General features: G+C 42.4%; 1 protein-coding gene across 1 annotated transcript in view; it reads right to left on the bottom strand.

Moving 5' to 3' along the window:
- The window catches only part of LOC126095163 (aminopeptidase N-like), a 297,387-nt gene that overhangs the window by 255,225 nt on the left and 27,829 nt on the right, over positions 1-14,333 (bottom strand). The window contains exon 2 of the mRNA XM_049909885.1: positions 1,523-1,763. Coding sequence (XP_049765842.1) covers positions 1,523-1,762 — 240 coding nt within the window. The 5' untranslated portion in view covers position 1,763. The remainder of the gene's footprint in view (positions 1-1,522; positions 1,764-14,333) is intronic.

Below are 14,333 nucleotides of genomic sequence, written 5' to 3'. Positions count from 1 at the left end.
TGAGTGAATGAATGAGTCATTTGGGACACTGCCCTTTTATACGGAGCGAACATTAATAAACTGGACAAACTGCAGGAACGGTGCTATGAACATGTCTATGGAAATGGATGGTGTGCGTCCAATGACAACAAATCTTCCTGGAACACAGTACAGAGCTGGACCGCTTCACATCACAACACTTATTCAAAGTGGCATCCATGGGATGCAATGCACGGATTCGCAGTCGCGTCATTGATCGGAACACTCTTCCGCACGTTCTGGCCTGTCTCCAAATAGCGTCACAGGCATCGTGAATACACTGCCGAAGAGTCTGCACATCAGTCGCTAGTTCAGCATACACAACGCTTTCCAGAGGTAAAAATCCAGGGGGTTTTAGTCCAGTGATCTAGCACGCCAGGCTACAGGGCACCACATCCGGTCCAATGTCTGGGGGAGACGATGTTGAGGTGTCAGCAATCTGTGATGCAGAAGTGGGCTGGTGCTCTGTCATGTGGAAACCACATAAGCTGTGGTATCGTCAAGCAGCCCAGGGAGAGTACTCACAGGAAGTTCAGGTATGTTGCTCAGTCGAGCCGTAGTGGAATAATGCCCAGTCCAAGCATGTGGTCGCCAGGAATCCCTGACCACACACTGATGCTCATAAGACCCCTTCAACCATTATCCGAGGCTTATTTGTAGCCCACAGATGGCGATTATGTGGATTGGCTACGCTGGTTATGTTAAAGCTTACTTCAATAGTATAGAGAACTGATAACAAAAATCCGATAACTGTGACGGTCTGGTGCAAAAACCGTCGACAAAATTATTCCCGTAAAGGGGAATCCTCTGCTGATAATCCTTGCACTCGTTGCAGGTGATAGGGGTAGTAGCGGTTGTCACACAGGATATACATAATCGCAGTTTGGCTTAAACCAAATTGGCAGGCCAATTGCCTGGAGCTCGTCTAGGGCTCGTCTCAATACTCTGTGGAACCCGGTCCTCCAAATCTGGTGTATGCGCAGTCCACTGCCTCCCTGCACGTTCGTGTGTCTGAAAGAACCAGCGAGCACACAAATGCCGAAAAAGGGCTTGAAATGTTGTGTGACGTGGTTGGTGTCTGTGTGAGGATATTTGTTTTGGTATAGCCGTGCTGCCTCTCTACCGTTTCCATTTGCTTGGCCGAACGCAAGCACCATCTCAGTTCGTTCCCGACGTGAACACCGGACCACTCAGCTGCCTACAGTACGCTGCGTCACTCGCACAGCCTGCAACGCGCAAGGAACATACAGTACCGGCTCAGAGGAACTTTCAATCGTCAACGCCATCTACCATGGCAACGATGCGTTCCCAGACACATCTTCGTAATACCTTTTTTGCTCCATTTCCAGTTAGGAGTCCGTCCCTGCAGTTTGTCGGTTTCATTAATGCTCATCTCGTATAGGGATGAAGAGACTTTCACAGGACACAGTAGCGTGGAGAGTTGCATGAGAACAGCCTTTGGGGTGAAGAACGCAACACTGAAGTGGTGGAGTGTGTGGCTCACCGTGTCCGTCTGGCTGGCCTGCACCTCCACGTGGATGGTGACCTGCCCGTCCACGTCCAGCGCCTGGAAGTCCCCCTCTGGCTGGAAGTAGGGCGCCAGCTCCAGCTCGTAGTGGTAGGGCACAGCCTCCAGCGGCAGTCGCGCCACCGTCGTCTCCTGGCCGGGCGGCCCGTGGTCCTGCCCCCATGACGACGACGTCGACGCCGCCACTAGCAGCACCAGCAGGCGGCGGGCGTACATCCTGCAGGCAGGAGAAATGCTCAGCTGCGACGCAACTGCGCGGCTCATTTCGCTAAAAAGTTCAGCTCCCAGCAACAATGGCACAAATGCATCGAAAGTTTAGAGTGTGCAAAACATAGAACGGAGCGTAAGTATTAGATTGTTGTATCAATTCGTATAATTTCCCCATTAGTTTAGTAAACACAACAAATATACATAGCAGAGAGTTACTCATTATTAATATATTGTCGTTCAGTATTTGCAACAGTCTGCCAACCCTGCATTGCCGGAAATGTTCCGAGTTTCCCACTTGGTACTCCATTTTCCAGCCTCCACAGCTCCACTCACTATATACAACTGACAAAATTGCAATATGTAAATTCAGACAGTAACAGTAAACTACAAATAAAAAATAGCAATCGATATAAACTCATAGCAACTGAAATACCAACACGCAAAACAAAAACCTTACCAAGTAATCCACCAACCTAACAACTAAAATGAAACCAGTCGATCTCAGCCATCGAGAGAATTGAAAACTTAAAATCTGGAGCCAGATTGCGACGTCGACGTTAAGAGCGCAATATCAGCGTGTGAGTTCGAATGGGGAAAAATGGTTGGTTTCCTAGAACACATTTACCATTCCGTTACATTAGCGGATGCACAGAGTACGCAGTGACTAGTGTTTCGTGCTCTTTCCTCTTTTCTATACAGTTTCGTTCATTCTTGCTTCTGTTCAGTTTCCTCAGTTTACATTACTCCCCCAACTTTAGTTCCGCCTCTCCTCGCGAAGATTCGTTTCGTTTCGCAGTTTCCGCCCGTTTCGTTTCGTATTTTCAGTTTCGTTCCGCAATTTCCAGCGTGGATTTGTTTTTTACCGTTTTAATTATTAGCTATTCTTCATACACTTACAGAGAAAAATCGCAACACCAACAGCTAGTTGTCCAACATAAACTAAACTTGGTAGGCGTGTTTCTACATCTGACAGACGATGGCTGTTAATATTACGCGTCAGTCGCATAAGACTGGCGCTGCTAGCGACACTACGAGGACGCGAATCACTGTGGTTTAAATACACGCTGCTCCGGTCTTTGGCGCTACTTACATTAGAGATTGGGCGGCAAAGACGGCATTATCAAGACCTCATTGAGCATGAACAAGCTCATCTAATAAGGCTACGAGCAATTCGATGTTCCTTCTGCGATACTGCGGAAGGAACTGCAGGAATGTAGCCACTTTAAATGACGGCTGGCAGCAGTCATCAAGGGAATGTACGGTCGCAAAAAGACCAGGCTCAGGACGGCCACGTGGCACTACCGAGATGAAAGACCACTGTGTTCGGAATATGGATCTGGCGCATCGTACTGCATCTGCAGAAGTAATTTCAGCAGCAGTTCGCACCACAGTGACACAACGAACTGATACAAATTGGTTACTTCAAGGACAGCTCCGACCCAAACGCACTTTTAGAGTGCATTCCACTGATCCCAAACAATCTCCATATGCTACTTCAGTGGTGACGAGCGAGAGCTCATTGGGGAGCAGGGTGGAGGTCTGTTGCGTTTTCTAATGAAAACTGGTTCTGCGTCGGTGCCAATGATGGCCATCTGTTGACTAGAAGGAGACCAGTTGACTGCCTGCAACAAATAAGTCTGCGTGCTAGGTGTACTGGACCTACACCTGGAGCTGTGGTCTGGGGTCAGATTTTGTATGACACCAGAAGCACTCTCGTGGTTATCCCGCATACCCTGACTGCGAATTGGTACGTCAGTCTGGTGATTCGACCTGTTGTGGTGCCATTCATGAACAGAATCCCAGACGGTGTTTTCCAACAGGGTAACACTCGTCCACATACCGCTATTGTAATCTAACACGCTCTACAGAGTGTCTGCATGTTGCCTTGGCTTGCTCGATCACCAGATCTGTCTCCAATCGAATACATATGGAGCATCATCGGACGACAACTCTACCGTCATCCACAAACAGCATCAAACTGTCACTTTACTCAGTGACCAAGTGGATCAAGCTTGGAGCTCCATCCCACAAACATAACATCCGGCACCTGTACTACACAATGCATGCACGTTTGGGTTCGACAGTCTGGCAAGTCAGACTAGTTATTAATGTACCAGCTTGTCACATTTGTAGTGGCTTACCTCACGCTTACATTAACCTCTGATCTTGCAATGTTAATCACTTAAATATGTTATCTAGACGAATGTATGCTCGAAATTTCATTACTCTACATTTTATTGTATTGTAATGTTTGTTAACTGGCGGCCTAGAAACGACGGAGAGGCTCCGTCCCTGCCACAGCCGCAGTCGTCCACGATGAATACCGCAGTCCACTTCGCCCCTCTGCCGCACCACACTGAACCACTCTTTAGGGTTATTGTGTGGTTCGTGGTTCGGCCCCCAGTGGACACCCCCCCCCCCCCCCCCAGGGAATGCCTCTCACCAGGCGAGTGTTACCCCTATGTTTGCGTGGTAGAGTAATGGTGGTGTATGCGTACGTGGAGAACTTGCTTGTACAGCAGTCGCCGACCTAGTGTAGCTGGGGCGGAGTATGGGGAACCAGCCCGCATTCACCGAGGCAGATGAAAAAATCGCCTAAAAACCATCCACAGACTGGTCGGATCACCGGACCTCGACACCAGTCCGCTGGGCGGATTCGTGCCAGGGACCAGCTGCTCCTTCCCAATCCGGAAAGCTGTGCGTTAGACCTCGCAGCTAACCGGGTGGGCTACTCTTCATTAATTATTTCTTGGTGTTGCGGTTTTTTTTCATCAGTGTACATGCGGTGTCTGTTCTTTCAGACATATCGCGGAAGATCAGTTATCACTGGCGATGAACACCTAGCTCGATCTCTTACGAGAATCGGTGAGATGGCGCGGGTTATGAGGCTAATGCGGAGGGGCACCACATGGGTAGTGTGTGGTATAAGTAGAGAATTTGCGTCTGACGGGAGGGGTGCTAGGATGCCATTCTGGCGATCACTGTGTTCAGATGGGATAGTAGTCAGCACATCTCCTTAGTAAGCTGGAGACCCGGGTTCGAGTTCCAGTCCACCACAAATTTTTAACTTGCCCTGTTGATATACATCAGTGCCCACTAGTAGCTGATCTCTTTAATTCCTTTGTGCCTTTATTGTTTTTCCTTATTGATTCACTTAGCTTCGTTGATTTTTGTTGTTATGAGCTTCTGTTACGTGACACCTGCGAACTTAAGATGACGTTGTGCAGTTACTTGGTACAAAAATACACAATGTGACCAGGTACTGTCCAGAGACAAAGTATTGATCTAATGAGCGAATTTTTAGCTTACACTGTTTGCTTTTGTGAGTTGTATGTGGAGACATCTGAGCTTATGTAAATGTAAAAAAACGAAACGTTATACGCAAACAGTTTTTTTGCTCTTCTTGTTTTCCTTTGCCTTGTCCAGCATCTTCACAACTATGAAGTTCGGGTCATTTACAACTTTCATAGAAAGTGCTTCATAGTGACTTATTGTTCGTGAGGAGTAAATAAAAGCAAAATAAAGTTTTATGTGGAAACTGCCATGAGCCCCAAATGGGGATTGAGGGTAAAACGGGTGTCATGCAGAAATGAAATATGTCTTTGAAATAAACGATAGATAAATATCTTCTCAAACCATTACAGAACATGTCTGTACACAGATATTGGAAGTTATTTACATAATAATATAACTTACGCGGTTTTGAAAATGTGCAACTCTTGTAACGCTGAAAAACGTAGCTTCTTCACAGAAATAAACGTGTACAACTCCCTCATTTAACAACAACAGAAGAAAATTCAATGTAAGCGCTCGACAAAGGTCTGGACAACAATGAAAATGGTAGCATTCGTTGCCAGCATCATTGGAATTGCAAAATTTCCGTTACAAAGACAAATCCCCAAGTGGGGATCGTGGCACTTAATGGGTTAATTCCAGTTACCGATCACAATATTTGTCTTTTTTCCAGTAGTTTAGAGAGGAATTATAAATGCAGAAATCCTATTACATTTCAGTGTACACATCTGCCGGGAAAACGATCTAAATAACGAACCAAGGAAATGTTGGAATCGGTAAGTAGAACTGACCTGTGCAGGTCAGTTCTACTTATCGATTCCAACCATTCGACGTTCATAATTTTTGACATTTTGCAGTAAGTATGTGAATCTGTTTTCGTAGGATTTCTAGAGTTCCTATTGATGTCTGAACTACTGCGAAATAGTTACAAATATTGTAGATACTGATTCCAGGTCTTTCTTTTTTTCTTTTTCATAGTAGTGAAGGTGTAATATCAAATTTAGAAATCCTGTAACACTGTAGAGCACACACTTCTTGTAATAACGTTCTAAATAACAAACTGTAAAATGATTGGAATCGGTAACTATTTCAATATTGGTTACTTTATCGCTGCATTCAAATAGCAATTATGAGTGCAGAGAACTTACTAGATGTCAGTGAACACACTAGCTGCAAAAACGGTTTAAATAATGAATCATGGAATGGTTGGAATCGGTAACTAGACTTGACCTATATATTTTAATTCTTGTTGCCGTTTCCAATATTTGTCTTTTAGTGAAATTTTACTTGTGTACTGGCCTTTCTTTTAGGATTTCTGTGTAGGTTTCCCCGAATTTCATGTTGCTGTTTCATATACGTCTTTATTTCATTTTCCGGTTGTTGTGTCACATTCCAGTTTTTCCATGGTCCAAAACCCCCATTTCCCCGCGGTAGTTCCGTTAATTCAATAATTGTTACTATAAATTAACGCTATTTCACAATATTACGACTTCACCATGCCCTGTATTGTATTGCATTTGAAGTTTTTCTGCGCTTTTCTTATTGTTGTTTTGGTCTTCAGTCCAAAGACTGGTTTGATGCAGCTATCCGCGCTACTCTATCCTGCGCAAGCCTCATCATCTCTGAACAACTACTGCAACCAACATCCTTCTGAATCTCCTTACAGTGTTCATCTCTTTTCTCCCTCTACGATTTTTGGGCCTCACACTTCCCACCAACACTAAACTGGTGATCCCTTGATGCCTCAGAACGGTGCTACCAACCGATAACTTCTTCTAGTCAAGTTGTGCTACAAATTCCTCTTCTCCCCAATTCTATTCTGTACCTCCTCAGTAGTTACGTGTGGTACTCATCTCATCTTCAGCATTCTTCTGTAGCACCACATTTCAAAAGTTTCTATTCTCTCCTTGTCTAAACTGTTTATCGCCCATGTTTCACTTTCAAACAAATACTTTCAGGAAAGACTTCCTCACACTTAAACCTATACTCGATGTTACCAAACTTCTCTTCTTCAGAAACGCTTTCCTTACCATCGCCAGTCTACTATTTATATCCTTTCTCCTTCGACCATCATCAGTTAATTTGCTGCCCATATAGAGAAACTCATCTACTACTTTAAGAATCTTATTTCTTAATTCAATTCCCTCAGCATCACCTGATTTAATTCGATTACATTCCATTATCCCAGTTTTGCTTTTGTTTATGTTCATTTCACATTGCCGGCCGCTGGTGGCCGAGCGGTTCTGGCGCTACAGTCTGGAACCGCGCGACCGCTACGGTCGCAGGTTCGAATCCTGCCTCGGGCATGGATGTGTGTGTTGTCCTAAGGTTAGTTAGGTTTAAGTAGTTCTAAGTTCTAGGGGACTTATGACCTCAGCAGTTGAGTCCCATAGTGCTCAGAGCCATTTCACATCCTCCTTTCAAGACAATGTCCATTCCGTTCCACTGCTCTACCAAGTCCTTTGCTGTCTCTGACAGAATTACAATGTCATCGGCAAGGTTTTTATTTCTTCTCCCTGGATTCTTAGAATCGCAATTATTATTATCTTTGTCCCTTTGTGCAAGAAGAGTGAGTGTATTTTTTTGTTCCATTATCTGATCGATTCTAATGTTCTACCTGACGGACGCTAATTGTTCACGATCTGTTGCTGATTGCTGTCCAGCGAGCACGTATGCCCGTAATAGCTATTACGAGACCAGTTAAAGGCACTGCTATATTTATAATACGAAGGTTACTGGACTGGAGCAGTTTAGGCCTGAAGATGACATAGTGTAACGCCGAAACTGGTTGCCTAAAAATAAACCTATAAAGCGGCGATTGGTATTGTTTTTATTGAACATTGAACAGCTGTAGTCCCATACTCCACTAGAAGATGGAGTTACGTTCATTGAATTTTGCAGTTGTGACGATCTCCTTTTTTAGACGTTTTTATTTCCTTTCGCTGCTTCATTTTTCGCATTTTGATTTTTTCTCCAAGGATTTCCACTAGCCCTCATCTTTTCATCTACTCGATCCTCTGCTGCTTTCATCTCTCGAAGCTACCCATTCTTCCTCTGTTCTTGTAAATCGTTCCCTAACGCTATCTCTGTAACTCTCCACAACCCGTGGTTGTTTCAGTTTATGCAGGCCTCATCTCCTTCAATTTCTGCCTTTTTGCAGTTTCTTCAGTTTTAATCTACAATTCATAACCAATAAATTGCGGTCAGAGACCACATCTGCCCATGGAAATGTCTTACAATTTAAAACCTGGTTCCTAAATCTCTGTCTTACGATTATATAATCAATCTGAAACATTCTGGTGTCTCCAGGGCTCTTCCACGTATACAACCTTCTTGTATGATTCTAAAACCAAGTGTGTGCAAAATTCTACCAGGCGGCTTTCTCTTTCATTCTTTCGCCTGTATATATTTACCCACTCCTTTTCCTTGTCTTCCTTTTCCTACTATCAAATTCCAGTCCCCTATGACTATTAAATTTTCATCTTCGTTAATTATCTGAATAATTTTTTTATCTCATCATATGTTTCTTTAATCTCTCTATCATCTGCGGAGCTAGTATACCGATGTCTCTTCTTGCCTTGTTTCTTCATCCCAGCTTCTCGAGATCTCTTGTGAAGAGTCACGATAAAAGTTTAGTAGTGGCGTGAGACAATCTGTTGTGGGTAAATTCGTTTCCGACTAATAATCTGTCCAGTTAATGTGAAATAATGATGTATGATAGAAATGTTCAGATAAAACTTACTACACTTCCACAAGATTTTTATAATTCCACCTGGTACAGTTTATTCTGCTGATTGCTCTGTTTTAATGAAGTAATGCCCGTTCAGTTATATTGGCATTTACTACAAGTTGTGATTGATCTGCTGCTTGGCAGTGTTGGTGAGCATTCAAAATCTATTTGCAATTAATGTTCATTTATCAATAGGAATAGTGCTCGTCAGTAAAATGCAATATCAAAGAAATTACACGACAGTTGGTAATTTAACTTTTGTTATCGCTAGTTTATAATATTGGCATTTCTGGAAAAGAACACTCTTATACTCTCATCCGATCAGCACAGTTTGTATGTGTAATGAGACTTATTACGTCGCAAATCGTTCTAATTTATGAATTCATTTGCATTACAGTGTTGCTAAGCAACGTGATCAACAAGGTGAAATGTGTCCTAATTAAAACAGAACCTCGATGTTTTGAATAAATTTTCAGTTCGTTTTTATGTAAAATCAGTATTTGTCTCGAAAAGTAATTTCAAACTTCGTGCATCAAGTCCAAGCACGGTTACAATTATTATACGCGATGTAATGGAAACCTCAATCACGCGCTAGCGTGTAACGTGTTTCAAATTGAGCACGCGGGTTTAAATTTTCCCTGAAGGGCTAAACGACTTTTTGTAACAACGCAATGATTCTATCTCACGTTAAGTCTAAATGAAACTGGATTTGTCTCTATTCGGCTCAAAATCACAAAATGAAATTCACCGCATAGGTCAGTGAACTGTAGACGCGCACTTTTAGCAATCTAAGTGGTAACTCGTCTAAGAGTAAAAGCCGCACATAAATTCACACTTTTTACATGCACACAAAAATCAAAACACCTTTATATTAAACAGATAAATTATGGCACGCAATTAGTAATGAAACATTTCCTATTCTAAATAAACTTCAAGAACTTGTATTTCATAATGAATAAAATTGTATCCCGTGAAGAAACTGTTAGTCTGCTAAAAATGATTCAGATTATTGTCAACTCGTGTCTGGACGATGACGTCACGAATTGATACTTGCTTGGAATGAAGAAATACCTGTACTGAAAAATACTATCAGTTGAGTAATTTACGGAATTTTATGACAAATTTGGTACCCCTTGCATCGCTACACTACTGTGATGTGTGTGGGTTTCGTGTCTATCTTGGCTACAACAATGCTTTCACTATGCTGTTCGTAGTAGATTATCTGCGTTCCTTTTTTTTGCATTATTAAACCTGTTCCTGCCTTACCCCAGTTTGATTTTGTATTCAAAACCCTGTATTCGTCTGACCGGAAGAGCCGGTCGGGGTGGCCGAGCGGCTCTAGGCGCTACAGTCTCGAGCCGCGCGACTGCTACGGTCGCAGGTTCGAATCCTGCCTCGGGCACGGATGTGTGTGATGTCCTTAGGTTAGTTAGGTGTAAGTAGTTCTAAGTTCTAGGGGACTGATGACCTCAGAAGTTAAGTCCCATAGTGCTCAGAGACATTTGAACCATTTGACCAGAAGTCCTGTTCCTCCCGCCACCAAACTTCACTAATTCCCACTATACCTATCTTACACCTATCCATTTCCCTTTTAAATTTTCTAACCTACCTTCCCGATTAAGGGATCTGACATTCCACAATCCGATCCGCAGAAAGCCAGTTCCGTTTCTCCTGACAGCGACGTCCTTCTGAGTAGTTTGGATGATGTTACAAGGCGAATCCAGTCAATTATCCAGACTGTTACCTCTGCAACTACTGAAAAGTCTGCTGCCTCTCTTTAGGAACCACACGTTTGACTGGCCTCTCAACAGACACCCCTCCGTTGTGGTTGTACGGCTATCTGTATCGCCTACCCGCTAACGGCAAGGTCCATGGTTCATGCTTTCCTTACTCTCATTAATGACGATTGTAATTTAATTCAGACACGTATATTTCTCTTATTCTGTTCTTATTTTTTTCGTTCCTTTCCTTTTTTTCGATATCATTTGTGGCTTACACCCAAACCTCCAGATGTCAGTCAATAAGATAGGTACCAAATATTGTATGTCAATAGAGTACACCCAAAACACCAATTTAGTTCGTGCTATATGCTGTTGTCTAGTAGCACGTGCGTAAACACTAATTAAAAGTAACACCAGAACTACGGAGCACGGGTAAAGTGTATCAGTGTATGACAGTTTCGTAGATCTCGTGTGGGTGAGTTAGTAGCGTATGAGACCACCATACGAAAGTTCCTATGTTCTAACCTCCCCCACTGACAATTTGTTTTAAGTACTTACGCGTAGAACTATTACGTGGGGGAACATTTTCCTGCCATGTAAAAGGAGATTTCGGAGTTTGCAGCAATGTTATTTTCGCGGCCTGGTTTCGCTTGGGTAGTTGAAAGCAGCAAACCTACAGCGTACATTTGAGTAGATAGGTGTGGAGTTCTATTGGACATGTGCGACAGGAAAGACATCACACGTAATGAAGCAGCTAGTGGATTTGTAGTTTTACAGAATAAACATAGATAATCGGAACAGTAGAATAAAGAAACAATTGCGGAAGTATTAATAGTCCCATATGACATTTGCGGCGGGTCGTGTTGGTCTCTCACTATATCTGGATAGGTTTGAGGTTGTCTGCCCCTTCAATCTGCAATGGCAGATACTGGTATAGCCGATAAAAGCAGCGTTGAAGAAAAGTCAGCTAAATAACAACCGCGCAAAGGTTAAACTATCGGGCGGTCGGGATTCTTGCATGACTCGTTTGAAAAAGATCTAAAATTTCCTGTAAGCTGGTTTATTGTCTTTAAAACACAGAAAATGACTATCAAGTCGTTATATAATATTTTGACATTAATTATGAAAAGTTACTGACTGTCTACGTCTACACCTACGTGATCACTCTGCTATTCACAATAAAGTGACTGGCAGAGGGTTCAATGAACCACCTTCAAGCTGTCTCGCTGCCGTTCCACTCTCGAACGGCGCGAGGGAAAATCGAGAACTTTAATTTTTCTGTGCGAGCCCTGATTTCTCTTATTTTATAGAGGTGATCATTTCTCCCTATGTAGGTGATTGCCAACAGAATGTTTTCGCAATCGGAGGAGAAAACTAGTGATTGAAATTTCTCGAGAAGATCCCGTCGCAACGAAAAACGCCTTTGTTTTAATGACTGCCACTCCAATTCACGTATAATATCTGTGGCACTATCTCCCCTATTTCGCGATAGTACAAAACGAGCAGCCCTTCTTTGAACTTTTTCAATATCGTTCGTCAGTACCACCTGATGCGGATCCCACACCGCACAGCAACATTCCAGAATAGGGCGGACAAGTGTAGTGTAAGCAGTCTCTTTAGCAAATCTGTTGCACCTTCTAAGTGTTCTGACAATGAATCGCAGTCTTTGGTTTGCTCTACTCACAACATTATCTATGTGATCGTTCCAACTTAGGTTATTTGTAATTGTAATCCCTAACTATTTAGTTGAATTTACAGCCTTCAGATTTGTGTGACTTATCGCGTAATCGGAATTTAGCGGATTACTTTTAGTACTTCACACTTTTCTGTATTCAGGATCAATTGTCACTTTTTGCACCACACAGATACCTTATCTAAATCATTTTGCAATTCATTTTGGTCATCTGATGACTTTACAAGACGATAATCATCTAAATAATCTAAGAGGGCTACTCAGATTGTCTCCTAAGTCGTTAATATAGATCAGCAATAATAGAAGTCCTATAACACTTCCTTGGGGAAAGCCGGATATTACTTCTGTTTTACTCGATGGCTTTCCGTCTATTACTACGAACTGTGACCTTTCTGACAGGAAATCACGAATCCAGTAGCACAACTAAGGCGATATTCCAGAGGTACACAGTTTGGTTAGAAGACGCTTGTGAGGAACGGTGTCGAAATCCTTCTGAAAATCTAAAAATATGGAATGAATTTGACATCCCCTGTCGATAGCACACATTACTTCATGAGTATAAAGAGCTAGTTGTGTTCCGTGAGAACGATATTTTTTGAATCCGTGCTAACTATGTGTCAATAAATCGTTTTCTTTTCGAGGTACTTCATAATGTTCGAATACAGTATATGTTCCAAAACCCTACTGAAAATCGACGTTAGTGATATGGACCTGTAATTCAGCGGATTACTCCTATTTCCCTTTTTGGGTATTGGTGTGACTTGAGCAACTTTCCAACCTTCAGGTACGGAACGTTCTGTGAGGGATCGGTTGTATATAATTGCTAAATATGGAGCATCTGCATACTGTGAAAGGAACCTGACTGGTATACCGTCTGGACCGGAAGCCTTACCTTTATTAAGTGATTTAAGCTGCTTTGCTACACCGAAGGTATCTACTCCGGGAATATTTACTTCGTTTTCTGAGGCAAACTACTTCTGATAGCAATAAATACTCCACCACCAACTGTATTTAATCTGTCCTTCCTGAAAACTGTTAGATCGTTTGAAAAAAATTCGGCTGAACTTTTTTCCGACTTTAGCCAGCTATTTGAGCTCCAGTGATTTCTATTAGGGCTTGGAGCTCTGGTTCTTTCCCAACAAAGCCACGACAATTTACAACTACAATACCGATCGTTTCTACAAATATCTTACTCTGTTTTACCTGTGTTTGTGTTTTACCTGTAACAAGTTCACATCCAAAGCAGCCAGAAGATATTTAGTCCGCCCCCAGTCATTGACCCAAAACTACTTGCCCGGACAGTCGTTCAGTAGGCTTCTTGTACAGAAGTGCTCGCTATAATATCTCGTAATTTTCACGAAACACGCCATGCGGAGTTTATGTACAATTTTAAATGTTCACACTTGAAGTCTCCTAAAATAAATCGCTCACAAAGCTCAAACTTTCTTAAAGTAATCAACACTGTAGCCGCTTTTCATCAACTACACGAGAACCGATCACACACGCAGATTTCTTCATTTTCGTACAAATTTGAACAGCGCGATTTAACACAGGTGCACATTTACATAGTTTTAATAAACTATCACATTCTCATTTTACGTATGTCCTCCATTCGCTCTCTCAGTCTCTCCAAAGCGCTCACACAACCAAAACACACTGAAATAATAATTTTCCAACGTACTGTTAATTACGTCAGAAGTCTGTGGCAATGAAACTAAAGAAAATTCCACAAAATTAGATTATATGAACCTATCCTCTTGGTTACAGTTTCAGTTGATACTATAGATGAATATATTACAGTCCCTTACTCGGTTTCACAATGTCAGCACGGTTATTAAGTGTTTTAGGTAAAAATGTATATCTCTGAAAATATTGTAGTTGTGGATTTGAAATTTTAACAGTATTGTTGTGTTATCAATAGAATTTGGTATAGCATCTATGAAAATGATCGATTAATATTTAATAGTACTTCTTCAAAATCAGAGAGAGTGTGTGTAACGTATTGCGCGCAACACAAGTCAAGTGCACCGCTAGCTCGGCCCAGTGACCAACGACTCCTCCCGTCTCCCCCAGGCTTCCCGCCAAGCTACGCTTTCAGTGCAAGGTGAAAACTCGTAATAATTTCTTACGTTACACACT

This window comes from Schistocerca cancellata, chromosome 8 (genome assembly GCF_023864275.1).
Source record: "Schistocerca cancellata isolate TAMUIC-IGC-003103 chromosome 8, iqSchCanc2.1, whole genome shotgun sequence".
NCBI classification, from domain to species: domain Eukaryota; kingdom Metazoa; phylum Arthropoda; class Insecta; order Orthoptera; family Acrididae; genus Schistocerca; species Schistocerca cancellata.
This window is presented reverse-complemented; position numbering and strand designations above follow the sequence as displayed.